The sequence below is a fragment of the Protomyctophum parallelum genome (genome assembly GCF_964188405.1).
Source record: "Protomyctophum parallelum genome assembly, chromosome: 21".
Lineage (NCBI taxonomy): Eukaryota > Metazoa > Chordata > Actinopteri > Myctophiformes > Myctophidae > Protomyctophum > Protomyctophum parallelum.
Genome location: NC_139713.1, coordinates 23,027,155 through 23,054,980, shown reverse-complemented (window position 1 = coordinate 23,054,980; position 27,826 = coordinate 23,027,155). Strand labels below are relative to the sequence as shown.

General features: G+C 43.6%; 1 protein-coding gene across 3 annotated transcripts in view; it reads right to left on the bottom strand.

Annotated features, from left to right (window-relative positions):
- Positions 1–2,603: 2,603 nt before the first annotated feature.
- ctif (CBP80/20-dependent translation initiation factor) overlaps positions 2,604–27,826 on the bottom strand; it is a 76,850-nt gene continuing 51,627 nt past the window's right edge. The window contains exons 9-15 of one of the 3 annotated variants that reach the window (XM_083794248.1): positions 22,932–23,012; positions 19,543–20,110; positions 17,491–17,655; positions 17,063–17,197; positions 15,192–15,347; positions 8,176–8,229; positions 2,604–6,272 (exon numbers count right to left, since the gene is read on the bottom strand). In XM_083794248.1, coding sequence (XP_083650374.1) covers positions 6,048–6,272; positions 8,176–8,229; positions 15,192–15,347; positions 17,063–17,197; positions 17,491–17,655; positions 19,543–20,110; positions 22,932–23,012 — 1,384 coding nt within the window. In that variant the 3' untranslated portion in view covers positions 2,604–6,047. The remainder of the gene's footprint in view (positions 6,273–8,175; positions 8,230–15,191; positions 15,348–17,062; positions 17,198–17,490; positions 17,656–19,542; positions 20,111–22,931; positions 23,013–27,826) is intronic. The other 2 variants (XM_083794249.1, XM_083794250.1) reach the window with 2 other exon arrangements.

Sequence of the window (27,826 nt, the reverse complement as noted above, 5' to 3'; positions counted from 1 at the left end):
CCAACCCCCCCGTTAGGATTATTTATTTTCCAATTGCTTAGAAAAACAAAGCAAAACAAGAGCTCACAGATGACCCACCTGCAAATCTACAGCTTGTCTTTGTGTGGACTGGATCCGCCCGGATTTCATATATTCATGAAAATATGCTAATGAAGGCGTGCCGCATTCAAACTTCGCACTTGACCCGGGCTACGGGGTCAGAGGTCACACTGGATGGGGGTCCAGTGTGGTACGAGTTAAGGGGGGGTCCTACACCCAAAGCAAGCCTCTCTTTGCATAATGGAATTGGCCGATATAGGCGTGTCTTTTCTGTGTGAACCAAAACATGGCAATACCCACACTCACACGTCTACCGGCAAGCTAGGTATCACTAAAGTTTCAGTTGATTTTAAAAGGTGGTTTAAGTGACATTTTGTTGGGTTAAAACCAAAAGTGCTTTGTTAAAAACACATAGCTCTATATTGTGAGTAATCATTGCTATTGTGTTCAGCAACGGCTGTGTCTCTCCAGCTCTTTACTAAACATGATAAAATGCATTTTTATCAGGAGATGGTGCCCATTCATCAGCTCCCAAGTTCTACTGTTTCAGTTCCAATGTTGTCTGCTCTTTTCTTCCAATCATCAATTCCAATTTCAGAGCTGGAGACACCCTGCTACTTAACAAACACCCAAGGATTACTATCAAAATATAGATCTATTAAACACTTATTTTAACCAAAACATATCAGGTACGACACCTTTAAATTGGTGAGTATATATACTGTATATGCATATATGTCACCATTTGAGCTAAAATTCATAGAAACCTAGAGATAAAAACAAAGCAAAACAAATATTATAATAACACAATGGAATCATAACCTCATTAGGCAGTATGCCATCCCACAAAAAAAAAAAAAAAAAAAAGAGGTTCAATGTCAACGTTCAAACACAGCCCAATATTCATGTAACTATTCCTTCAGGGCGTGTTCAACTACACAGGATCCTGGATTCTTGATACAAGATAAGAGAAAATTATAATTACAATAATACATAAAAAACTGCCCAGAGAGAATCAATGGGAAAACTAAATATAATTCATATGCATGTGTCGTGTTTGTGTGTGTCGTGTGTGTGTCAGTGTGATTGGAAAACCAGTCAGATTGAAGAAGGTGCGCTCGTTTTCACTCGCCGTCTGAAGGCGACTTGAGCCGCGAGAGGCACCGCTGTGCAGCGCGAGCTCAGGCGAGCGAGTCGTCGTGCCGAGACTCAGCGCCGTCCGAATTATGTACCGACAGGGACAGAATCGGAAGTCATCGACCCCCCCACCCCCATCCCCCCTAGTCACGGTACGTCCAAGACGTCATTTCTTTTTTTGGAGCGGGGGAGGTCAACTCGAAGAAAACGTGCACTGCTTCAATCAGACAGGTTTTCCAATCGTACAGTAACATATGCATGTACACGCAAAACCCTCAGTATTTCTGAGTGTACAAATGGAACCAAATGGACTCGAGTCGTAAGGTTCCATTTGTACACTCAAGAGTTAACACTGATGATTTTACTGCGTGAGAATGTGTGGGATGACCCCTCCCCCTCCCCCTCCCAGCAATTTAAAGGCATATAGTATGCAACTGTGCCCCGTTTTACAAAACAGTAAAGTTGTAACGTTGTAATGTTCTTACCAATCATTTCCCTCTGGTCTATACCAGCAGTCAGCCACCGGAGTAGTATCAGTGTGGTGGTGATTACTGTACATGCAGGAACACACTGCCCTCTCGCTGTACTTTGGCGCTTGTTTTGGTAGACGGGGACGTTTTTAGGCAACCAAAACAATCCAAAACACAGCATGTTTCTGCAGGCAAAATACATATATATATATACAGTTTTGTTATGTAAACTCAGGGGAAAGTTACATGCTATGCCTTTAACATAAGATAATGCCTGATAGGAGTCCCGATTCCTTAGCATTAATCTGATCAAAATGGTACAACGGCCACTCTTTCGGAAGTTCGTTTTCTACAGCCACACAAACCAATATCTAAACAAAACAGCCCTCTGTGTTGCATGAGGCCCTTTCCTACATCCTTTTCTCAATCCTTTTTTTCTTTTCCTATTTAAACACTCGCAAATATACTGCAACTGCATGATGGATTAGACACGGAACTCATTCACAAACGGTACAGGATTGATTGGCGTGTACATCGGTATCATAGCACACACGTCAAATTAGCAGCTCAGCCAGAATGACGTTTCCGACGTGTGGTCTGCCGCACGGCGGTGGCCCCAGCCCAAAACAACCCGTTTACAAAGGTTTACAAATCAACCGTTTTCGGCGAGCGTCGCCGTCATGCGGCGAAGTAGAAATCGGGGCTTGAGAATCACACAGGAGTAGCTAATAATGTTCATAATTATTATAACAAGTCCTCAAATATACACAGGTTAATGCTTTTTCAGTTCTCCCCTAAAAACAAAGCAAAAAAAAAAAAAAAGGGTTATACGGTCAAAAAACAAAAAGACTTGCAAAATGTCCACTGCAAGGAATGGCTTGAATAGAGGGAGAACAACTTGGGGAGAAGCGTTTCACTGTGTCTTGTGGGCCATGCTTTTTTTTCTTCTTTTTAGCATTTCTTTTTTTTTTTGCTGGATTTTTTTTTTCTTTTTCCAGTGAGCAGTGTCAAAGAGTACGTTCTCAGCCAGCCCTCCCCCAAAAAAACAAGGATGCTCGTACAAATATGGGTAGTTTAGACAAGGCCACTAATCTCTCACACGTCCAAAACCTTCGCTACCGCATGTTTCTCACAACCAAGGTTTTTCCTTTTGAAATTCTAACCCACGACCACCGTTTCAACTTTCAATACGAACTTTTCTTTTTGCCTTCTTTTCTTTCTGTGTGTCTATTTCCAACTTTCAAAAAGCAGAAAGCCCCATAACAGTGCAAAACAAATCAATTCTGTGCAATAAGGCCTACTTCTAGAATATCTCATACGTACTTGTTTTTGTAAATCTTATAAAGATGAGTTTCACACATAATCATAGTAACACGTTGACAATAGAAACAATACATGATTTAAAAAATAATATAATAATAAAATAGATACTGAAGATAAAAGCGTGGACAAAGCACGGAGGAAATGAAATGCCTCCCCAAACCCCACCGTAGCTAATGAACAAAAACAAGGAATCCCCCAGAGAGCTGTGTGTGTGTGTACTGTATTTGTTATACTTGTGAGGACCAGATGTCCCCACGAGTATAGTAGAAACAAAGCAGACATTATGAGGAAAATTGTCCTGGTCCATACAAGAGAAAATGGTTTGTTTTCTGGTTTAAAAAAATATTGTATTTTATTAAGATGAACAATTAGGAAAAGATTAAGGCCGGGTTAGGATTTAGGTTATTTATTTTTTCATTTAGGTTAGGTTTAGGGGTCGGGATTAAGAGTTTTCCCTATTTTATATTTAGTTGTGTGGCGATGTCACTGGGGCTATTTTCAGCCATTTTCAATGTTGATGTCCTCAAAACATGCGAGTGTAGAGTAAAAGGTCGAACAGTTTGTCGGCTAAATGATTGATCTTACCGGCTAGAAACTGTACCAAATGTACACTCTCAGGAGTTATGGGGGTCTGTGGTCCATTGCATAGCACACTGGGCTCCTTGAAATTAAAAAAGGTTGAAAAATCACTGGATTAGATGACGCACTGGGGGGTGGGGCGTTAACAGGAGTGTGTCGTCCCATGGGGGGGCTCCAGTCGCCATCTGTCACCCTTCCCCTGCCAGCCAGAAGCCCTCCAGCCCAGCTCAGCCCAGCCAGCGAAGGCCAGACCAGCCATGGCCGGGCCTACAGGCCCTCCTATACTGTCTCAGTCCCACACAAAGGACTCCATGCTGGGGGGAGGAGGACGGGAGGACAAAGGCTGCTCTGGAGCTCAAGGCCCTGGCAAGCGGGGGACCCTTTGACCTGCGCCGTGGCCCTGGGAGTCTGCTCTCTCTTTTATCAGCCACACAGACGGGACCCCCAAGGGCCTGGATGGAGAGAGAGGGAGAGAGACACAGGCTGGAAGAGGGCCTGGATGGAGAGAGACACAGGCTGGAAGAGGGGGGGGTCAGATGAACACAAAGGGACAGACTGACGCGGAACACCCCCATCCCTTCATCTTTGAGGGAAAGATCTCCCTCTCCTCCCTACGGACATGCTGACCTCCGTCCCCTCCCCGTCTCCCACGCATGTCGTGACCCCGCTGTCGTCTGCATAGCACCCCCCCCCCCCCCTTTCTGTCCCGTCCCCTCACTACCCACACAGTCACCGTGTGGTCAAGGGCGCCCCTACTGGCCATGGGTGAAGAGTGTCTGTTCTTTGTAAATGTCTGTGTTTGATGGTTTTAAAAGCCTCTATGCAGATAACCGCTGATATAGCGGTAAATCACACATCCACGTATTGATGATCTTTGTGCATTGATTATTTAAGATGTTGTTTTAGTTTTAAATTCTTATTTATTTTTATGAAGGCTTATTTCATTAGACCGTGGCAATGAGACGACATCTCATTGTGGGATTTTATTTTATTTTATAAAAGCTATTTAAATAAAATGTTTTACACTATATGTTGTTGTGTGTATTTGCATTGTATCTTTTTGTTTACGCCAAGAACACACCAATTCAAATAAAAGTTTATTTGAAATGTAATAAATTATAGAATCAGAGCTCAGAACTCAGAGCAGTGAACCCATCTACTGTACGTGTAATAAGCGTCACGGTGGCATATCGTGTATATAGTATTGCACTTTTATCTTTAATCTTGTGGATAGGATAAGGTTTCATGTGAGACGAACCAAATGTTTAAAGGTTACTCACAGCATCTTTACTGATGGGGTGACAGGATGTTTCTTTACCCCGAGGTGTTTATATATCACACTCCATGCGTTACGGGGGTCAGTGTTCAAATGCCTAGCAAACTGGAGGTCCTTGAAAAAAATAAAAATAATAAAAAATCTCGAGAACCACTGCTCTAGGAAGCTCTGTTCCTATGCGGTAGTGGTGGTGGAGGCGGGCTTTCTGTGGTAGTCCTGGCTGGCCAGGGCCCTCTATAGAGGGTCTATGAACAGCAGCCATTTTGGAGAGAAATTGGGCCCCTTCCACACTTCCTTCACAGGTGTTACCGATGATACTAATTAAGGCTCTGTTCCATTCTGGTCTGCTATTATTATTGTGCATGTTGGCTCACTGGAAACACTCTGCTACACCAGTGGGCCTCAAAGTGTCCTTGAGTGGGTTCCAAATGGCCCTGTACTCTGAGTCAAAACAATCATACACAATTTTCCGTCACCTGAGACGGCAGATTCAAAGTGGAAAGAGATGCGCATTCTCCAAAAAAACGAATCATCCCTATCTCATCATTGCAGGGAACTTTTATCAAATCCAAGGAGACTTCTAAAACAATTCCAGTATGGACTGGAGTTATGTTTTGAAATCTTCTCATAAAACAATATCGACTTACTTACTTACTTACTTACTCTATGGACTTTTTATGGTTGAATTCTATGAAACCTCTTCTATAAAGGAACATTCCTAGAAAATTACACAAGGCCTTTGCATGCAGTACTTATCAGCAAGAGTGTACATGTTACCAACAAGATCCTGTATGTACCAAGAGGGTGAGCCAGAAAATAGAAGCCAGTAGAATGACACTAGCAGGACAACTGCCAGTCAGCAAATTGGTGCTGTGGAAACCAACACATGGGCATCGACCAAGAGGACATCTTACAGTAACATACGTGGATGTACTCAAGAACGATGCAGGAGCGCAAAGCACCAACGAACTGGCCAGATGTATGGAGAACCGAGAGGACGACCTAGAGAGGGCCTTTAACTGAAACGGATCACTCAAGCGTGCTTGGAACCAAATGGTTCCATTTGTACACTTTCTGAGTTATGGGGGTCCTTGAAATTAAAACGTACACTAAATGGAACAGAGTCTTAATAAGGAAGCAGAGAAGGGCCACCAATTCATCGCCAATGCGGCTGCTGAGCACAGAGCCTATTGGGGGGGTGGGGGGTGGGTCCATGGTTGGTCCTATGCGGTGGGTTTGGTGAGCTTCTGTATGGTGCGGTTGTAGTACTGCGTGGTGAGGGCCTCCAGCGGGGTCCAGCGGTGCGCGTGCAGCTCGATGACCTCCATGAGGAGCGAGCGGGTCAGCTGGGACTCGGCGGGACACAGCATCTTGTCGCGGGCCGCTGCCAGCAGCTCCGTCATCATCTCCGGGAGCTGCTCCTCCAGGAGACGCCCCGTGCTCTGCAACTGGAAGAAGAAACAGGATGTATTCCGTTAAGAAGACCCCGAGGTCGATTCCACAAATGCCTTCTAAATGACTAGTTCTCAAACCTTTTTGTAATTCTAACTAAAGTATTCAAGATTTTTCAAAAATAGCAGACGTACAAGCTCGCAGCACGGACATGAGGATGCATTACGTACTGTAAGCACCGCACCTGCTTGAGTAGCCCTCATTTGTGATTCTTGTCATGTGTGATGTTATTTGTATTGCACTTTATATAAAATGTAATTGTTTTGTTCTATTATGTTGTGATTATATTGTACTCAGGGCATCCTTGAAGGTCTTCCCTGAGGAAAAAAAGGTCAATAAAATACATTTAAAATTTTCCAAAAAAGGGAAAAGGACCAAAATGAGATTAATTTGAATTAACCTTTAAATGTCTCCTATGAGTAAGTACCATAGACTGTAAAAAATATGGACAAAGCGTTCCCCGGGTCTAACATGAACGTAAAATGAAGCCTGTCAGTCCTTTTATTGTAAGTCGCCATCTTTCTAGATCCGTTTGGGCCCAGCTGGCCCATTGGCTGGCTCAGACAACGAGGCGGGACTTCCCCCCTTCTTCTTAGTTGGTTTTTATTTTGACTCGAGTGGGTGGGGAATCCCGATCATAGACTGTAACGGTAGCCACGCCCCTCAGAACATACGCGACTTTATGGTCATTTCTTTAATAAATGGGACCATACTTTTCCAAAAAGAATATTATGACATTAGAAATGAGACTTTAAACTAGTGACTGGAAGCAGAAAGTATTCATGACCATGTTTATTAAGGTAATACAGTCTAGGTGAAGGTGGGCCCAAATACATGGACTTCTATGGGGCTATGGTTTTTTTTGGGCCCAATGACAGCGCCACAACAGGCCATTATATGAACTTTCAGGAAATCGTGATTTCCATAGTGGCTTCACAAAATATCTGTCTGACTGCCCCCCTGGTAAGTACCTATAGTTCTTTTCATTGGTTTCATTGCACTGTATATACACAATCTAGTTATTTTAATTGTGTATGCTGTATGAAATGTGCAGCATACAAAACATGATTGACTTATACATGTAACAGATGTACTGACGAGACGAGTCATCTCAATGACTCTGAACCGTGAACACGTTGGGTGTGTGATTGTAGCGACACAATCATGTGGACAACGTCAGCATGGCTGACACGCCGTCTGTCACTGTCGCATATAGAGACACGCGCCAGGGCTGTCACGATTATGACATTTTACTTGACGTCTAATTGTCGCTCAAATAACTGCGATGAACGATTTGTGTTTCTGCCGTTGAACATTATTGTAACATTGAAAATAATTGTGATTATGTAATAATTGTGCCTTGGCCATCAGTGTGGTGCATGCGTGTACACTGCCTGCATGTGCAACCAATATGGCGAGTCAATGGTCGCATACAGTATGTATAGTAAGGGAAGAGGAGCTGTTTGCTGACATCTGCCATGTTTTTCCTCTAATCCGTCGAGGGAGGTGACATTAATGTTTAACGGCAGCACAGATGATGGGTTTGGAAGAGATCCAGACTCATGTGTCTGTCTGGTGTATGTACTGTATGTAATGTATGTGTCGGATCACAATGTTAAACATGTTATTTTTAGATAGCATATATATTTTTTTTTTAAATATATATGCTAGAATAGGGACTAGGTAATAGTCCCAAATTTGGGCACTATAGACAAGACATTTGTATTATTTTCCTTTCAAAAGCAGTGAAAATAGCCAATCTGAAAGCTCACAAGGGTATATGTGGCAAACAAAACAAGAAATGTGGAGATACAAGGTTTCTGCCTTTTTGATAATTAAATTGATTATGACTAATATAAATGATATTAAATCATGATGATGACGTGTGTGCGTCCATACCTCCATGGAACAGCAGATGACCGCGTCTTCCTTCACATCTGTGGACTCCAACAGCTGCAAGTTGACAAGAAAGGACACCATTTAAAAAAACGAAAGATTACACAAGGCGACAGACGGAACCCAAACCAAACCCTGTATCTCTGTTTTTATCCCGTAAACGAATGCCCTACTTCATCATACGATGAGCGTCGGGGGGGTCTAAGACAAATTTCTTCCTCGGGAGACAAATAATAAAGAACCTTGAAAACTTCTAAAACTTTTAAATTGCAAGGTGTCCCCTGAACTCTGACATTATACAAATGGAACCAAATGGACCTGTTGTATACCGTCAAGAGTTACACACCTGTAAAGGGTTCATCTGGACCGCACTACAGGAACCGAGAGAGTCCCTGGAATCCACTTTATCCGATCTACAAGCTTGTTGATTGGCTATTTTCACTACCTTAAAATATAAAAAAAATTGTAATAATAAGGAACGGTTTCGGACATGCACGATTTCCATCCGACAGCGACGTCATAAGGTCCTAAATACATAAACCTAATACGTTTCGGAAGATGTTTTATTGAAACATATTTGAATGGATGCCACATGAACAGGATTAGACACATGACTAATGCTGCTAATCCTTATGATAAATATTATTTTCCTGCAAGACATCAAACTGGCATGAAGGCAGCACGCCAGGCGTTCGGCCAGGGGAAAGAGCTAATCAGCAAGCATTTAAACCCTTCCTTAATTCTGTATGAGCAGTGTTTACACGCACGCGTGCGCCCCAAGCCTTAAAAGTTAAAACCTAAACTCTAATCCTAACCTCTAAATGTCTAATGTTAGCACAAATCTTTTCATAATTATATGTATAACTGCCCAAATCTATTTTCCTTGTAGGACCAGGAACATGGTCCTCACAATCTCCATTTCAGAAATTCTACTAGACTTGTTGGGACATTTGGCCTTCAGAAATGCACGTGAAAGTACACGCACTCACGCACAAGACTCAAACAGCCAAGTTGTTCGTACCTACTCACTTCCCTGGATGCTGGCGTGCCAGATAAACACAGGACTAAATAATACAGGGCTTTGCCAGAAAGGAAAACCCCATTCCCCTGTAGAACAGGTTTAGTCTTCATCATTGTTTCTCAGAGCGCTGCTCTGCCAAACCTAACAAGCATTGGAAAACATGCGGTGGATTCACAGGAAACCCAGGCAAGGAGTTGAGAAAGATCATCTTGTGTTTTCATTTTATTTTTTGCAACGCTTGCGTGTTGTGATGTGGTTCCAAAAATGCAGAAATGCTCAATGCTCGTCCAAGGCCTGGACATGAATTGACTCTTTTTAAAAACGATGTACCAGATCGGCATGGTACAGCATTGACTCTGTCATCCCCATTTTTGGGCGAATTTTAGAAAGAAAATAAAAATGTGCGAAAACATCCAATCTACAAGCTCACAACGTGTCACATAGGCCCACACTTAAATAGAGGAGCACATCACCCATTTTCAACTCATCTTCATATAACTGATCCTCACTATAATGTCTGTTCTGCCATACTCTGAACACCGCAACGCAGAGTGAGTGACAACAGAAGCTAATGTTATGAGCTAGCTCGAGCTAGAGGACAACCATAACAAAACAGTGAGTGAAAAACGAATGAAAACGGGCACTACAAGAGTTTGTTGCACGTGGCAGTTACTTATGACTGAGAGTCATTCTTGTTTTACAATAACTTCCGTTTATATGACTAATAAAATCAAATATAAAAAAAGGTTGAAATCTTACCTACCAATGATGTCACTGACTCACTGGTAGGCAGGTTTCTGAACTATCCACAGCCCTCCGCCGAGACGCAGACAGAAATAGTACTACCATGAGCATTATTGTGGACCAGTATATGAAGATAGGTTGACAATAGGTGAAGTGGCCATACTGTAAGTGGTTAAAAGCAGACATGCTGTACACCAACTAAAGTATGCTAAAAAAAATGCTTGACATCAAAGCTGTAAAAACACAAAGAAAAAAAGATAGATCTACGAAAAAGGTAGAATCTAAAAATTGTGACGTTTCATTTGAAGGGTGACTAATGTCTTCAATGCGATTGACATGGATTTTCTCAATTAAAATCAAGCTCATCTAGAATCTTATCCTAATCTTAATGCAAGCTTAATGTTTTGGACCATGTTGATGTGGAGACGTCTGTTTTTATCTAGAAGCTAAATGGTGACATTATATGGGCAGTTTCATAGCAACAGCACGAACAGATGTAGTGTTTGTGTTAAGGCTAATGAATATGGGTCCGTGTTGACAACGTAGATGTGTTGGGAGTGTGTGTGTGGGCAGGGAACAACAAATGAGCGGATCGCAGTTATTTTGAGATGGGGATCGGTGGCCAAATACAAAAACTTTGAGCACCACTGATATAGCATCACACGTTTTTGAGATAACCGTTACCATTTAGAAGACATTTGGAGAATCGTCTAACCCATGTAGGCCTGACCTCAAAATAAAATAAAAATATTCTAAATCCTCCAGTTTTCTGAAATAAATATTTTCACCATTTTTCAAAAATAGCAGACCTACAAGCTACGAGCTTGTAGATCTATTTTTCAATAGCTAAATTATAACATAATGTTTAAAACACCAAAAGGTGTTCCCGCCCAAAATGGGCTAAAGAAAGAAAGGTAGGTGTGCTGTCCTAAGTTTAGGCAGTGGGTACTCAGCTATAAATATAACTTCAATCGTAAACCACCAAAGTGGAAAAAAGCGACACTCCAAAATAAAAGATGCAAGACTGGCTCAGATGCCGTTTCTCATTCTATTGAGAACGCTAAATAATGCATTTCGGCAATCAGCCTTTCTCAAAGCAAATTAAAAAGAAGAATTTCTAGAATCGTCCTCAGCTCATAATAGGTTAATGACAATCTCCTGGTTAGGCCGCATTTAAAAGATTATATTAAAAAGAAAAAAGAGGAAGGCACTGTACTAATGCTTAGTTAGTTTTTGATCACTATATTAATTAGGATAACTTAATGAAATGCTAATTCACCATTATAATCGAATAAAATTTAGGTAATCGATAGTGGATTGCCTCAATCGTTTGTGTGTGTGTGTGTGTGTGTGTGCGCGACTGTGTGAATTTTTGTTAGATACAAGTAGTGTGTGTGTGTGTGTGTGGTGTGTGTGTGTGGAGCTGGGTGTGTGTGTGTGTGTGAGCCAACTTGGCAGAGACGTAGGCACAGGTAGTAAAAACTTCATGGCACGCGGCCTCCGGCGTTGACGATTATCATCACCTCTATAAATGATATTTCAACCACGGTGTGATTTTCTCTGCTCACTCACTGTGCCGTCTCTCTGTCTCCTCTCCTGCTCCCTTCCTGTGGCTCAGGTAAATACATTACCCACTGTAACTCCACTCTGCTGCGCAGAGAAACCTAACTATTTAATTTAACACCAAAGACAGTACAAATGGACCCGTAATTGGTTCCATTTGAACTCTCTTCGGGGGTAAATTCTCAGCTCTCAGCTTTCAAAGCTCGTCTTCTCTAATAAACTCATCTGTCGGAAACATTGTATATTTTGTGGATATCGTTGCTGTCGGGTAGAAACATTGCATCTCCAATGTTTTATGTTGGGTTTTTTTCCTAAATGAATGCCCTACTTGTCATTTAAATAGTGAAAATGGCAGTATATACTACACTTAAGAGTCATCAGCACAAATCTATTACTCTCAGTATGTAGAAAGATGTTCAAAATAATTACTTCCTGCACTGTACTAGCCCTCCGCCCCGGCCTGTGTGTCTGTGTGTTAGGCTGTGCAACAGTGACACTTGGTGGTGAACAAATGCTATAACGCTATATTCGTGCTCTGATACAGCCAGGGACACAGCCAGGGACAGATCCAGGGACACAGCCAAGGACAGACCCAGGGACACAGCCAAGGGCAGACCCAGGGACACAGCCAGGGACAGACCCAGGGACACAGCCAGGGTCAGACCCAGGGACACAGGGACAGACCCAATGACACAGGGACACAGCCAGGAACAGACCCAGTGACACCGCCAGGGACACAGGGACACAGCCAGGGACAGACCCAATGACACAGGGACACAGCCAGGGACAGACTCAATGACACAGGGACACAGCCAGGGACAGACCCAATGACACAGGGACACAGCCAGGGACAGACCCAATGACACAGGGACAGACCCAGTGACACCGCCAGGGACACAGCCAGGGACAGACCCAGTGACACCGCCAGGGACACAGCCACACACACATACTGTAGCCGTCTATAGTGTGGTTGAGTGGTTGCACCACTCAAAAATGACAGATGATTATTTACTAAATCAGTACAAATCTATAGTCAGTATTGAGCAAGATGTTAACATAAATTTCCTGATAGTCATAGAACAATTAATTTACTCCAACAGTTTGAGGAGCACTAGCCCCTCCTATATTCAGTAGATTTCTGTCCTAATTAGTCACAAAAATGACAATGAATGGATGATAAGATGATAAGAGTGCCACTCACTTCACACAGGTGTGATTTTAAAAAACGGGTCCAGCAATCACACTCCCATCTCAAAATCCCTTACAGTTACACTCTTCATATCATGTAAAATAGAAATTATATTCACTGGCAAAATAATAAATTATAATACAGTCAACAGGGTCAGTTTACTTCATTATTTTAGCCTTAGTCAATGTATACCATCCTCTCCTTAATCAACAGTTGAGCTGCATGTTTTCTTTTTTAATATATATATTTAGTATATGTAAGCCCTGGGGGGGGGGTGATGTAGGACTACAAGTTGTATGTATCAAGCGTTTTATTTATTTACTCACACGCATGCACGCACGAGACTAGTCCGTCAGAGAATGCTCTTGCTCATTGCTCCGGGCAGCGGGCTAGGGCTCCACCCAGTCCCCCACCCACAGACCCCCTCACCCCTCACAAACATTTTTTTAACGGATTTGCATGAATCACATAGGTCCCATATTTGAAAAGCTACACTTTTGCATGTCTGAAATATATACAGATGTAGCACTGACGAAGGTCTTAGGACCGAAATGTTTGCTTTTTAATTGCACTTTGAGCACAGAGCACTTTATGAGCATGATAAAATAAAAGGATTTTTAAGTCTCAGTCTAAGGAGTTTTACTTCTATTTTCTATACGGTGAGCGTGTCTTTTTCTGTCAAAGTTTACCTTCTATATTTAACATGTGACATAGCTCCTTTGAATTGAAAATAGCAGATCTACAAGCTCGTTTGTAGATCTGCTCTTTTCACTATTTTCAAATGCTTTTAAAGATAATTATAAAAAAGGAACCGTTTTGGACAGTGGACATACAAGGTTTCCACCCGGGTGCGAGTGACAACAGATGGGAACTGAACAGAGAGTCCGGTGCTTTACAGTCTGTCTGACTGTCTGTCTGGACCACCACCCACTGCGGTATCAAAACGTCTAGACTGGCTTTGACCAAAAAGAAGGAAGCGTGTTTCTTTTAAAAAGGGAAGTGAGCCGGGTCATTGTGGTTTCAGGTTTCAGGTTCATCTGTCCGACATCTGTACGCGGCGAGTAGAAAGGGAACCGGTTTGTAGGTGGAGAGGATCCCCATACTGAAGGCTTTGAAGATGTTTGATATACTAAAGAGAGGTGAGTATACAGCACTAAACGCCAACTCAAAACCGCAAACCGAACGGTGAACTCTGAACTTGGCACGTAGTGTAGATGATCGTGTAGATCAGAGGTTTTACTGAAATGAAGCGTTCACATTCACACTGGCAGATACAAAGCTACAGTTTCCCATCCATTGTCGATGGAAGCCAGCGACATGAAGATACAAAGCTAAGCTACAGTTTCCCATCCATTGTCGATGGAAGCCAGCGACATGAAGATACAGTACAAATCCTAATCCTAACCATCATTACTTTTGATGCAGTAATAGTCTTTACTTTACCGTCGTCCCAAAATCATGTGGGGACCGGGTCCCGACCCACAGATTGAGAACCACTGACTAGAGTCTAGTAGGAGGCAAGTGTAGGTGTGTGTGTGTGTGTGTGCACATGTGTGTGTGTGACTTTCGGACATTGTGAACAATAACCTCTCATAGGCAGGTGTAGCTGTGTGTGACTTTGGGACACTGTGACATTGTGAACACTAACCTCTCATAGGCAGGTGTAGCTGTGTGTGACTTTGGGACACTGTGACATTGTGAACACTAACCTCTCATAGGCAGGTGTAGCTGTGTGTGACTTTGGGACACTGTGACATTGAGAACACTAACCTCTCATAGGCAGGTGTAGCTGTGTGTGACTTTGGGACACTGTGACATTGTGAACACTAACCTCTCATAGGCAGGTGTAGCTGTGTGTGACTTTGGGACACTGTGACATTGTGAACACTAACCTCTCATAGGCAGGTGTAGCTGTGTGTGACTTTGGGACACTGTGACATTGTGAACAATAACCTCTCATAGGCAGGTGTAGCTGTGTGTGACTTTGGGACACTGTGACATTGTGAACACTAACCTCTAATAGGCAGGTGTAGCTGTGTGTGACTTTGGGACACTGTGACATTGTGAACACTAACCTCTAATAGGCAGGTGTAGCTGTGTGTGACTTTGGGACACTGTGACATAGAGAACACTAACCTCTCATAGGCAGGTGTAGCTGTGTGTGACTTTGGGACACTGTGACATTGTGAACACTAACCTCTGATAGGCAGGTGTAGCTGTGTGTGACTTTGGGACACTGTGACATAGAGAACACTAACCTCTCATAGGCAGGTGTAGCTGTGTGTGACTTTGGGACACTGTGACATTGAGAACACTAACCTCTCATAGGCAGGTGTAGCTGTGTGTGACTTTGGGACACTGTGACATTGAGAACACTAACCTCTCATAGGCAGGTGTAGCTGTGTGTGACTTTGGGACACTGTGACATTGAGAACACAAACCTCTCGCAGGCAGGTGTAGCTGTGTGTGACTTTGGGACACTGTGACATTGAGAACACAAACCTCTCGCAGGCAGGTGTAGATGGGACAGACCAGCACCCTGAAGGGCTCTCCTGCGATGCTCCTCATGGTCCCAAACACCTCACACAGGAAGGTGATGAAGCCCAGCCACCTCTCCACGTCACGCTGCTGCAGCTGCTCCCGACAAGAGAAGTCCTTCTGTTGGGGGGAAGAAATGCACAGGCTCAGTCTGTGTGTGTGTGTGTGTGTGTGTGTCTGTGTTTGAGAGAGGAGATGGTGTGTACAGTACATGCAAAATGAGTAACAAAGTATGAATTGAATTTGTTTTGGGATAGATGTGATTTACAGAAAACAGCTTTTGTCATAATGTTTGTCTTTTACAGTAAGTTGCAGGTGGGATGCACACACACACACACACACACCACACACACACACACACACACACACACACACACACACACACACACACACACACACACACACACACACACACACACACACACACACACACACACACACACACACACACACACACACACACACACACACACACACACACACACGTTATAGAGCCCAGTGAGGTTGTAACACTGGGGTGACAAGCATCACACACACTTCTTACAGGGAAACTTCACAGGCCTCACACACACATTCAAAACAGACAACCGCCGTACTTGACAACCAGATGACAACTGCGCACGCACAGACAGACAGACAGACAGACAGAGAGGTAATGATCCGTTTAGCGGATCATTACCAGAAGCAAAGACAAAATGGGATTGAAAAATGTGAAGGATATCCCATAGCCTGCAGGAACGTAACCGTGACAACAGAGCCCTGCAGTAACCACCAAACTCTGCAGAACTCACAAAAACTATAGTTAAGTTACATTTGAGTAAGAGTGTGGCTGACCACACTCAAAGACAGAACAGGTAGAGTGTGGCTGACCACACTCAAAGACAGAACAGGTAGAGTGTGGCTGACCACACTCAAAGACAGAACAGGTAGAGTGTGGCTGACCACACTCAAATCCATATAGCGGTTAGGACAAAATATCGGCCATAGTATACGGTATAGTATCGGCAACTATGCAATGCAAATATGAGAATATGAGAATAATGACAGCAGAAAGGGAAGGAGGTGAAAGGGTAAAAGTGTGGTGATGCAGCAGGTGGGTTAACATTTTAAGTCTGCGTGTCATCAGAAGGAAACCAGCGGCAGTGTGTGTGTGTGTGTGGGGCATAGCTATCTATCTGGCATTTAGAAAAGGAGTGAGGGATGAGGGGATAAAGGAAGGGAGGTACTGAAGGGAGCGACTGATCCATGCCACTCTGGGTGAGGAGCTGTAAGCAGGATGGGAGCAGGAGGTGGAGGAGAGATGGCAGATTTACAGTCGGACGCAGTCAGTGTCACGCACCGCCACCCGTCCTGACGGCGCGTGACACTGATAAATATAAATGAGGGCTAAAGGGCAGCTGTGGTGGTTGAGTCCGTGTTTTCATGGCCGATTTGTGACTGGAACTTACATACCGGCACCTTAACCCATTAAGACCTGCTGAGGTCGCTTCTACAAATGCCCTTTTCAAACACCTTCAAGATTTTTCAAAAATGTCCAATAGCAGATGCACAAGCTCGCAGCGTGGCACAAAGCTCACAACTAAGGCCTCCCGTGGCATTTTCCAAGTCCAGTTTTGAAATAAGTCTAGTCAGTGTCTCTCAAGCCACCGTTCCAGGGCTTCTTCATTAACCCACTGACATTTAAAAAGCAACACACACACACACACACACACGGCCGCATGCATGAATGCATTTATGCACGTGTGCGTGCGTTATGGATTTTTCTGAAGATTTATTGAACATTAACCCCTTTTCAACCCGGTGTTGTTGTTTTTGTGTCCCATGATGCATCTCACCTGCAGCATGTTGAGGAGCAGGGACCTGAACTTGGTGCCGTCCACCATGAAGAGCGCCATCTTGTCGCAGAGCCGGGCGGCGGTGGCGGCGAAGCTCCGGTCCGACACAGCTTTAGAGTAGATGGTGCTAACCACCTGCACGGAGAAATGGAGTAGATCAGTAGCAGTATACAAACGGAACCAAACGGACCCCATATATACTGTCGGAGTTACAGACTTCTAAGGGTCAGTTTGGAAGCCCCTCAAGGACCCCGAGTCCCTGGACCACATGCACGGGTCAAAGCTCACATGAAATCTTTACAACGGACACCACTGCCCCTCACACACCGACACCAGGGCTGTAAACATCAATAAGCAATTAACTTAATTAGCCATACAGGCTAGATAAGATGAGATCACATGGCGGCTGGGAGGGGGGACGGACGCACCTCGGACAGGGTCTCCTCGGACTGCGCCTCCCCCTGCGCCTCCTCCATGAAGGAGGCCAGCTGGCGCTCCACGCCGCTGCCGTTGCTCCTCATGATGTTCAGCAGCTCCACCAGCCGGTCCATGCGCTGGGGCATGGAGGTGGCCCGCTCCGCACCCACCTCCTCCTGACCCAGAGAGAGATAGAGAGAGACAGACAGACAGACAGATCTGTGTCACCTTATAGCTTAACTTAGCTGTTGAAAAATAGATCTACTGTAGCGATCGGCTATCGCACACAGGCACCCACTCACACCACCACAAGTTTTCATGTCCACGTACATCCCAGTACTCACACAGACTAACGTCAGCGCAGCGACACGCCCCCCGACAATCGTTACGTTCGCTTCCGTTCTATGAATGGAACCGTAGCCAAGATGGCGCGGCCCCTGTCACAGAGAAGCCAGACTGGAGTGGAGAGAAGCGGTCGCGTACGCGAGTCAGTCCGCGCGGTGCGTTTTTTATGAATGAAGACCCAGCTACAATCGGATCCGTGTGGAGAAGAGAAACCTAAGAAGTCAATCCTTGGGGCGTTTTCCACTGTTCGTGTGTCTGTCTTGTCGTCGTTCAGCAACGGAGCTGCTCTCTCACTGACTGGTATCTGCCCCCCTACCCCCCCATACTGTACATTCTCATACACACACACCCTGTTGCCTCGTTCTAATCACCCCGGTACAGGCCGTGGGATTTTATTTGTTTTCTTTTGGGTCTAACAGAGGTATTCATTCAATAATTGAAATTTTTTGTACTGGGTACTGAATATAGATATATATATATATTAGTGTCTGTGAATGCTACTACTGTGGTACCTGGGAAACTGGACTGGATTTTGGGTGTGGGCTGCAATCATCAATACAAACAAATCAAACTGAGTTCTTCTGTGTCTGTGTGAATTCACTGATTTACTGTTGTATTGAGTGAAGGTTTGCTTTTTGGGTAACCTATCCCTGGCCAATGGTTTCCAGGTTCATGTGGTACGGCTATCTCCTTGTAAAGTCAAACCGTTACACTACAAGCTCACAGCACTTGTAGCAACGTTATGATGCGTTATGAGCCTTTAAGCCCGTCAATTTATGGCGAGGAGGTTTGGTGGTCTGTCTCCGTCATATTGATAAATGGTGCATTTATATAGTGCCTTTATCCAAGGCGCTTTACAGAGATTGTGCATTACATTCACCCGTTCACACACTGATGCTGGAGGAAAACATGCAAGGCACCAACGTGCACATCGGGAGCAATTAGGGGTTCAGAGTCTTGCTCAAGGACACTTCGACACAAACTCAGGGGGGAGCCCGGGTTTGAACTGGGAACCTTGCGGTTCCCATCCGGTCACTCTACCCCTTATCCATTGCCGCTCCCTGGACTTGCGGCTCCCACTTTGGGAACGTTGTTCTGTTCTAGTTTGAGAACCACATGCCCTACTAGGTCAGCTGGGGAGCCAGAATTACCAAATCAAACCTGGTGGTATAAGGGTTTGCAGTGAGGAAGTGAGGAAGCTAACAGCAGGTGGCTAGCTAACTTCACACACCAAGAGGAAAACATCAAAGACTCTTAGCTAATGCTGCTTCAGCTACTTTAGCTCCTCTGTGGGAACACCTCTACCCTCTTCATGCTAAAATACACAATCTGTGTGTGCGTGCATGCGTGCGTGTGTGTGAATAGTAACACAATGAACAAAGCAAAGATTAATGTTTGATGATCTGAGTCTGCATGTCTGTGGGTGTGACTGAACATAATTCAGTGGAAATGCATATTTTCACGACTAGTAAGACGAACTACAAGCACCGCGTCGCTTTACGAGCTTGTAGATCTGCTGTTTTGGGCGCCCGACTTCTGATAAAAAAAAACTGCATTTATAAAATTCCGTTTTTTCTGTCCTCACAACTACAGTAATAAAAACTGTGTAACTGTGTGTAAATGTGTGTACAGTACTGTATGTGTGTGTGTGTGTGTGTGCGCGTGCGTGCTGACTGCAGTAATGCAGACTGACACGCAGTAAGCAGCTTTCCTCCTACCTTGTCCTTTAGCCTGCCTCTCAGCCTCTCCTTGGAGGACTGCAGCAGGCTGATTTGGGGCCGGTCCAGCTGGCTCTCGCCCGCCTCCCTGTTCCCCGGCGGGCTGGTGGCGACGCACTCCTTCCACTCCGTCGATGCGGACGTGGGCGACTCGCCGGGACCCCTGACACCGCCGCCGCCGCCTCTAGGCTCCCGCGGCGGCGATGGGCCGGGCTCCTTGACATTCTCGGCGGTCTCTTTGGTGGTTCTGGGGGTTAGTCCTTTGTCACCAGTGAGGTGCATCTGTCCGTGGTGACCCTGTCCTTTCTGGCTGTGGTGCCAGGTGCGGCGGTTCTGACTGTAGCCGTGGTGCGGCGGCGGGCCCCCCTGGCGCCCCCCGCCACCACGAGGGGGCCGTCCGCTGCCGTTGTTCCGGCTGTCTCCTGGTTGCTCCGGTGAGTTCTGCTGCTGTTGTTGTGGGGACAGCTGTTGGTCCCTCTGCTGCTGCAGTGATGGTTGCTGCTGTTGTTGTTGACTCTGGTTCTTGCCTCCATCTCCTCCGCCGCTCTGTGTTCGTTGTTGTTGTCTCCTGGAATGAGATGGGTTTTGTTTAGCCATGCGGTCGAGTGGCGCTCCATGGCATGCCCTCTCTCTCCCCCTAGCACACTCTACTCTGGACACTGACATATGGGTTTTGCGCTCCTTCTCTACCTCTCTTCTGTACTGTACTGTATGTGGTACAGCAGCAAGGAAAACCAGTCCAATCTCAAAACCACATCGCGCCAACTTCAAGTTAAAGTATTGTTAATTTAAAAAGGAGTGAAAGGTTTAGTCTCATGCCATAGCAAAGTATGGAAATTGAATAACTATTTCTTAAGAAGTTTTCTTAAAGAGTGAAGTCATTTTGATCACACACACACACTCACAGTCTCTCACACACACACACACACTCCTCCACCTCTCCAAAACATACAAAACAAACAAGTGTTAGGAGGAGGAGGCCCTCCCTTATTTCCCCTCGTATACCCACATGCACGCCAACGGGCACAATGGGTAGGGTACCATAACAGCGGGTACAAGGAGTTCCCTGATATAACAGGATACAATGGGCATTGCAACCGGAGGGGCACGTGTTGCCAACAAGCATTCAGTTAGTTTATAATAGTTCCAGACAGAGAGAATGTTTTATTATAGCGTTGCCGTCGGGCAGAATCCTCATATTTCACATTCTTGTGTTGTTTTCTTTTCATAAATTATTGCCCTACTTTGTTGAGGCTTTACAGACAAAAAGTTAACTCACAGAGACTGTATAGTGTGTTTACAAAATATTAACTAAAACTAAATAGGGATGTCCCGATCATGGTTTTTTTCTCAGATTCCGATCGAGTATCTGCCGAATGTTTCCAGATCCGATATTTCTTTTTTATAGAACACTTATGCCATATAACAATAGTACAATATCCAAAATCACAGACAATATCCAGTCTAATATCATGCTATGGATATAATATTGATACTATTCGTCATTTGAAAATGACGTGAACGGTCCGATTTCCGAACCCTAAAAATGAACTAAAATCATACAGAAAATGTCCCCTACGTGTCTTTACAGCACAAGGCGCTGAGGAGGGTCTTTCGCACTGCTGAGAACATCCCTGGGTGTGAGCTGACTAGTCTGGAGGACGTCTGCCTCAATAAATCCCTGGGGATCGATAAAGACCCCACAGTGAAGGGATACAAGATCCTCAAAGCGCACACTAAGGAACAGTATTTAAATGTTTTCACAGGACATCGGACAGTCAAAAGTGACTGGGCAATAACTCTCTGTACTTTGCACTATGCACTTTCTTTGACTGATAATCTTGCCCTGCTGTGTTTATTGTTTTAGGGTTTTAGGTAATCTTATCATGATTTTTATCATGAGCGTCCGAGCGCAAGTATATATAATTGATTTTACATGTACCTAAACAGTGCATCTAAGTGACAAGAAAAAAAATCTGAATCATGTTGTCAAACAATGTGAAAATAGCATATCTACAAGTTCAAAGGCTTGTGAGATAGTAGATCTGCTCTTTTCGTATTATTCTGAGCTTTTTGAATCTTGCCAGACTACCCCATGACAAACTGAAACTAGGAGAACAAGAAAAAAAAATAAAGAAACTAGAAAACTCACTTTAATAACAAATTAAAATGTAAGCGTGACTGAAGTCAAAAGCACATAAAAACTAATACAAATGGTAACCTTGATTAAAGAAGGTGGAGGCTGAAGTGGAAAGGTGAAAATAAAAACTAAATGGATTGAACACACAAGAGACCACTTTGCTCAGAGAAGGAAGGCCAACATTCTGCAATTTGTCACCTTCTGAAAATGTCTTTCTTTGAGTGAAACTTTAAAGAAAAAGTGATGCAAGTCATGCATTTGAATTAATACATAGCCTTGTGAAATAACTGTGTGGCACTACTGTTCTAAAAGGTAGATTACCGGTAGGATCAAAAACTAAAAATGTAAAATGTTCCTTAGGCCACATAGAGCTGAGGTAATTGTCATATCCAAGATCACAAATCAAAGTTCACTGGTGGGCTTTATATTAGATATTGGGTGTGCATCTGGGGGTTCTGACATGATCTCTCAAGACAAAGGGTACCAAAACCTTTCAGTCCGTGACCCCCCCCCCCCAAATAATCATACCGTTATTTGAACTGGGGAACACCCCACCCCGACAAGCACGTGGAATTGTAGGCATTGCATTTAGTTTGACTCGGTTCCACAGATAAATAGTGAAAATAGCCGAACTACGAGCTCACAACAAAGTCTCCTTTGTGTCTCCAGGGAACCACCGCTGGACATCAAATTATTGGCTTAAGAATGTGACAAGTATGAATCCAGGGTTAAAACAACCTGTCATTTTGTACTCCTTTAACTTGGTTTAATGGTCCAGTTGGGTGTAACTAGCGTGGCTTTTAGACACTCTTGGTCTTGTTCTTACTCAGCTTTTTTGATGAGTGGCCTGAGGGAGGAATTGTGATAGAATTATACCTTATATTGTTATGTTGTTCACCTTTTTTACCCCATATGATATCATGTATTAAAGCAAAACCACCACCACTACCTTGACAAGAGAAACCAAACGGTTGTACTTCCAATACGTCTGCAGTCGTACTGGACTGTACGTCACTGTTCCCAGGCCTGCACGGACCCCCTGTTTTCCACTGACCTGGCCGTACTGGACTGTACCGTTAATGTTCCCAGGCCTGCACGGACCCCCTGTTTTCCACTGACCTGGCCGTACTGGACTGTACCGTTAATGTTCCCAGGCCTGCACGGACCCCCTGTTTTCCACTGACCTGGCCGTACTGGACTGTACCGTTAATGTTCCCAGGCCTGCACGGACCCCCTGTTTTCCACTGACCTGGCTGAGACTCGCCGTTTCCCCCCTGGGCCGGTGGGCAGCACTACGGTCAGATGGTCCCGGCTGAGATGACCACTCGCTCTACAACAAGCAGAAGTAGGAGGGCCATCCCACCATGCGAGATACAATGGGATGGATGGGAAAAAAAGAAACATGGCGAAGCAGGAAAAAACACGACGGAAGCCGAAGGAGGTTGAAAAACAATTACGAGGAGGAGATAAAAAAAAGAGAAGACGACAGAAGAAAAGAAAAAGAGTACAGGAAGGAGGAACAAGCAAATCAAAAGGAGAGGAGCAAAGAGAAAAAACAAAACATAAAAACTCAATCTAGCAGCTCAGCAGCTACAGTACACAATCCATTCTACATGCATGGGTCTACAACAGTGGCTCTCAGACTGGGTCCAGGGACTCTTAGGGTTCCATGACCCAATGGACCCTAGGGGGATGGGACGATAATCGCCAATAGTGACAAAATTAAATTAAAGAGATTTGAATTTATCGTTAAATAGGATAAATTAGCTTTTGTTGAGCTGCAAATTCAGTACCACTTAAACCCTCTATACTTAGATAAAACAGACCTGTAAAGAGTGCATTTGGTGCACTCTTATTTAAATCTACACAAATCGATTTGTCAAAAAGAGAAGATCTACAAGCTCGCAGCGCATTGTGAGCTTGTAGATATATATATATATATATATATATATATATATATATATATATATATATATATTGCAAACGTTCCTCCCAGAATAGGTATTTTCATTATCGCGATAATATGGTTCATCGCAAATATTTTTGCCACAATAATCGTGACAAACTTTTCATATGGTCCCATCCCTAATGGAGCCTCACTGGTCTGTATTTCTGAGAGTAACGTCTGAGAACCACCGATCTACAAGAGTGAAGAATGCCATGGCAACTAAAACAGTGAAATGACTGGACGGCTGTAACCATGGGACAGGAGGAAAGGACGGTGGTGATTGGTGTAACCATGGGAGGGGAAAGGAAGGTGGTGATTGGTGGACAGATTGTAACCGTGGGACGGGAAAGGACAGTGGTGATTGGTGGCTGTCGTGATGGATGGGACGGACACCCACCTGAGATTCGCTGTCCCGAGTTGACCATTTTTGGGCCGCAGACACATTTACCCATTGTAGATCTGGTATATATATAATCATAATGTATGCAAAAGTGTGAACTAAACATGTATTGAAGTCATGTCGCCCAGCAATAACATCTGCTATGTGGAGCAGCAATCACAGTACAGTAGGAAGAGACTTTGAAAAAGGGTCAAATGATCAATTCACTTCACACATTTCTCACACACATACACACACACACACACACACACACACACACACACACACACACACACACACACACACACACACACACTATTTTTTGCCCAAAGTGCCAAGCATGTATAGTATACTGTAGATCTGCTATTTTCCGCATGCAACCAACTGTAAAATCTGTCATTAAGACGCCATCAAGGCCCACCAAAATACATTTATGTCGACAAAAACAACTGTAGATTAAATCGACTAAAAACACATGATATTTAGTTGACTAAACCTAGACCAAAACTAAAAATTTGACTAAATTAAAGAAAATGACATTTTATTCAAAAAGTCTATGACCAAAACTAAACAAAATGTGCGGTCACAACAAAACACTGTCTCTGGCCCTGATCTCTCTCTCTCTCTCTCTCTATCTCAATGTCTCTGTGCCTTGTGGCATGAAGGACTCGTCAACCTCTGTGTGTGCCTCTCCCTGGAGTACAGACGGAGACAGGAGGTTCTATAGGCTTCCCTGAGACATATTGTTACTGTGGAGAAGCAAACAGCAAGAACACAACTGCAGCAGCAGTCTGTTATAGGCTGGGATGCTCGCTGCATGGGGCTGATGTTTGTACGTTTGTGTTATAGCCTGGTGGGACAACACCATCAATGGAAAGCACACACATTGTTCTTTTGGGCTACGGAGGGGAACCCGGAACGGAATCTTTGCACTTAAGAGTCCAAGCCGCTTCTTTTCGGTTTTCACCTGACAGAGGGTGACACGCATGGAAAGAACGTTATTCCTACCAGTTCCTTTCCCCTCCATCAGGCGCCCCTGCTGGCCAGGGAGTATAAAGACCAGGATTATCGTGGCACTCCATCTTTAACCCATTCTGACCTGAGATCAGATTCATACGAGGTTTCCGCTCTACACACACTGGTCTGATTAACCCATTCTGACCTGAGATCAGATTCTAAAAATGTCAGTCGCTATAAGATTTTTCAAAAATAGCAGACCTACAAGCTCGTATCGCGCCACTCGGTGGCGCGATATGAGCTTGTAGATCTGCTATTTTTAAATAGCTAAAGCATAACATGATGCCGACACCAAAATGGGTGCCCGGTCAGAATGGGTTAAAGCGAAACTCCAAATGAGGTTTTGAAAACCAGCTACAGTATATAAAGCTATATATCTCATATGGAAACAAACCCTGAACCTGTATACTTTACGGTTCGCTTGGTTCTTGTAAGTCAAAAGAGAGCCAAAAGGACAGGTTGCACTCAGCCCACTCCTGCAGGGTCAGGAGGAGGACCAGAGGTGGAGGGAACAGGCACAGTGGCCAGGAGTTTGGAGATGGAAAAGTCCCCGCTGGTTGGCTAAACCTTCAGCGATATTTCACACGTCGTCGCTACTAGTCGGACAGGAAACCTTGCATGTCCAAAGTCGAAATGCGTCCTATATGGATCCAATGTGGTTATCATTTAGTCACAAGCTCTTAATACCTCTTATTACACACGTGTGAAGTGAGGGGCGCTATATATACACATCTTTTATGACCTAATTATCAGACAAAAACATTAAACTCATGTCATGTCGTTTTTAAGGAAAAACAAACATTAAACCTCTATATAGGAGAGGCTAGCGCTCCTCAAAAACACACCTGCTGTCCTGATTTGGGGCATGTCATTATACGTAGCTGAATATTTTCTGAAATGTTGATTAAAAACAATCACACCCGTGTGAAGTGAGCAAAAAAATAATATGGCTTTAAAAAAAAAATTAACAGCAGAGATCTAGATCAGATATTTTTTCTACTATTCCGTGACACTAGCATTCACTAAGGCATTCATTTACATAAAAGATGAAAATATGAAATATGTCGATACAAGGTTTGTGCCTGGCGGCCACAATTTCACACATGCATGCACACCTCGCAAACATGGACATATAGGCGCAGACACGCGCACAGAACATACAGTAGGTCAACCCAAGCAGCTGAGAAGCTGCCCTTAACCACTTCAACCCTATTCTGGAGGCAACACAAATAGCCTATATCTAAAAGCCGATCTTATAGATTGGCTATTTTTGGGCACCGAGATTTGGTGTATGTAGAGTGAACCAGTGTAAGTATGGTTACAACTCAGATCTGTTTCACTGAGAAGAGGTTTTCGTTAAAGGAATCATTCGATCATCATGCGATGCGACGCATTGTGAACTTGTAGATCTGCCATTTTCAAAATATTTTTATAGATTTGAAAACTTGAAATGCCACATTCTGCACAACTGTCTTACTTTCTACTTTTGGTACATTTTGATACCAATACCTTTGTACTTTCACTCAAGTACATTTTTAATGGCAGACATTTACTTGTAACGGAGTACTTCTACATTACAGTATTCATACTTTTACTTAAACAAATTGAGTACCCCCCCCCCCCCCGCCCCGACTGTTCACAGTGACGACTCAAAGCCAGGGTCAACAATAACTCATGGCATATGGCAAAAATAAAATGTCATGGCTGAAAGTTTCATGACGATGTTTAGGTATCATTCTTTATGTTGCTGCTGTTTGTTATGTAATTCTCCTGTTTACTGCACATACAGTTGAAGAAATCACTGCAGATTTGAGGCTTTAACATTGGCTATTATTATATTTCTGAGACCATTCTTGTTCAAACATGTTTAGAAGCATTCATCTTAAAATAACTGATAATAAAAATAATAATAGCTGCAACACGTTGCGAGCTTGTAGATCAGCTATTTAGGTTTTGGTGAAATTCTATGGAATCCACATGACTGAAATGATAGAACTTTAATTCATGATAACTGGTCTCATCAATGTTTTCTTAGTTTGATCCATCCTGATGTTCAAAACCCTAACGTTTCAGGATGCTTCCAATATACTTATTATTTAATCACAAGCTCTTGTTAATACTTTCATGGTTTAAAAAAGGTATAGTACCCAGACAGAAAACAGTAGATATAACAGTAGATCAGAAAATGTCCACACTGTTGTACGGTGAAATAAGGCATTCATTTACAATAAAAAATCAAATAAATGTGGAAATATCGATACAAGGTTTCTGCCCCGACAGCAATGATGTAATTCTTCAACACTCAAGTCACCACCATTTATACAAAACAGAGTCTAGAAGTCTCTCTTATGGCTCAACTTCTTTTGCCTTTTCATCCACAAAGACAACCCAAATATTTTTCTTTTGTGTCTGTTACTTAGCAACCGAGGAAATATTTTCCAGTGACGTCGGGAGAAATGGCGAGAGAATGAAAGAGAGAGGTTTTCTCTTAAATATCAGGAATTTAAAATTGGCTTGAATGAAGTCACATTTGGGCTAAAACTGACATCTTTAAAGGCTTTCCAAAAGACGTTGGAAGACTTTGCCCCAGTTGTAATGGATGACTTAAATGTACAACCTAGTGCTTTTGGGATTAGTTTCATTTCATTTGATGATCTACAAAATACGAGGAACATTATGAGCAAATAAATGTTAATTCACTAACTAGGGGAAAGAATTTCCTTTTGTGGCAACAACATAGTGAGTGCTACAAAACAACTCCTTTTTTTAGTGGAGCAGCCCCGTTAAATATGAAAAACTA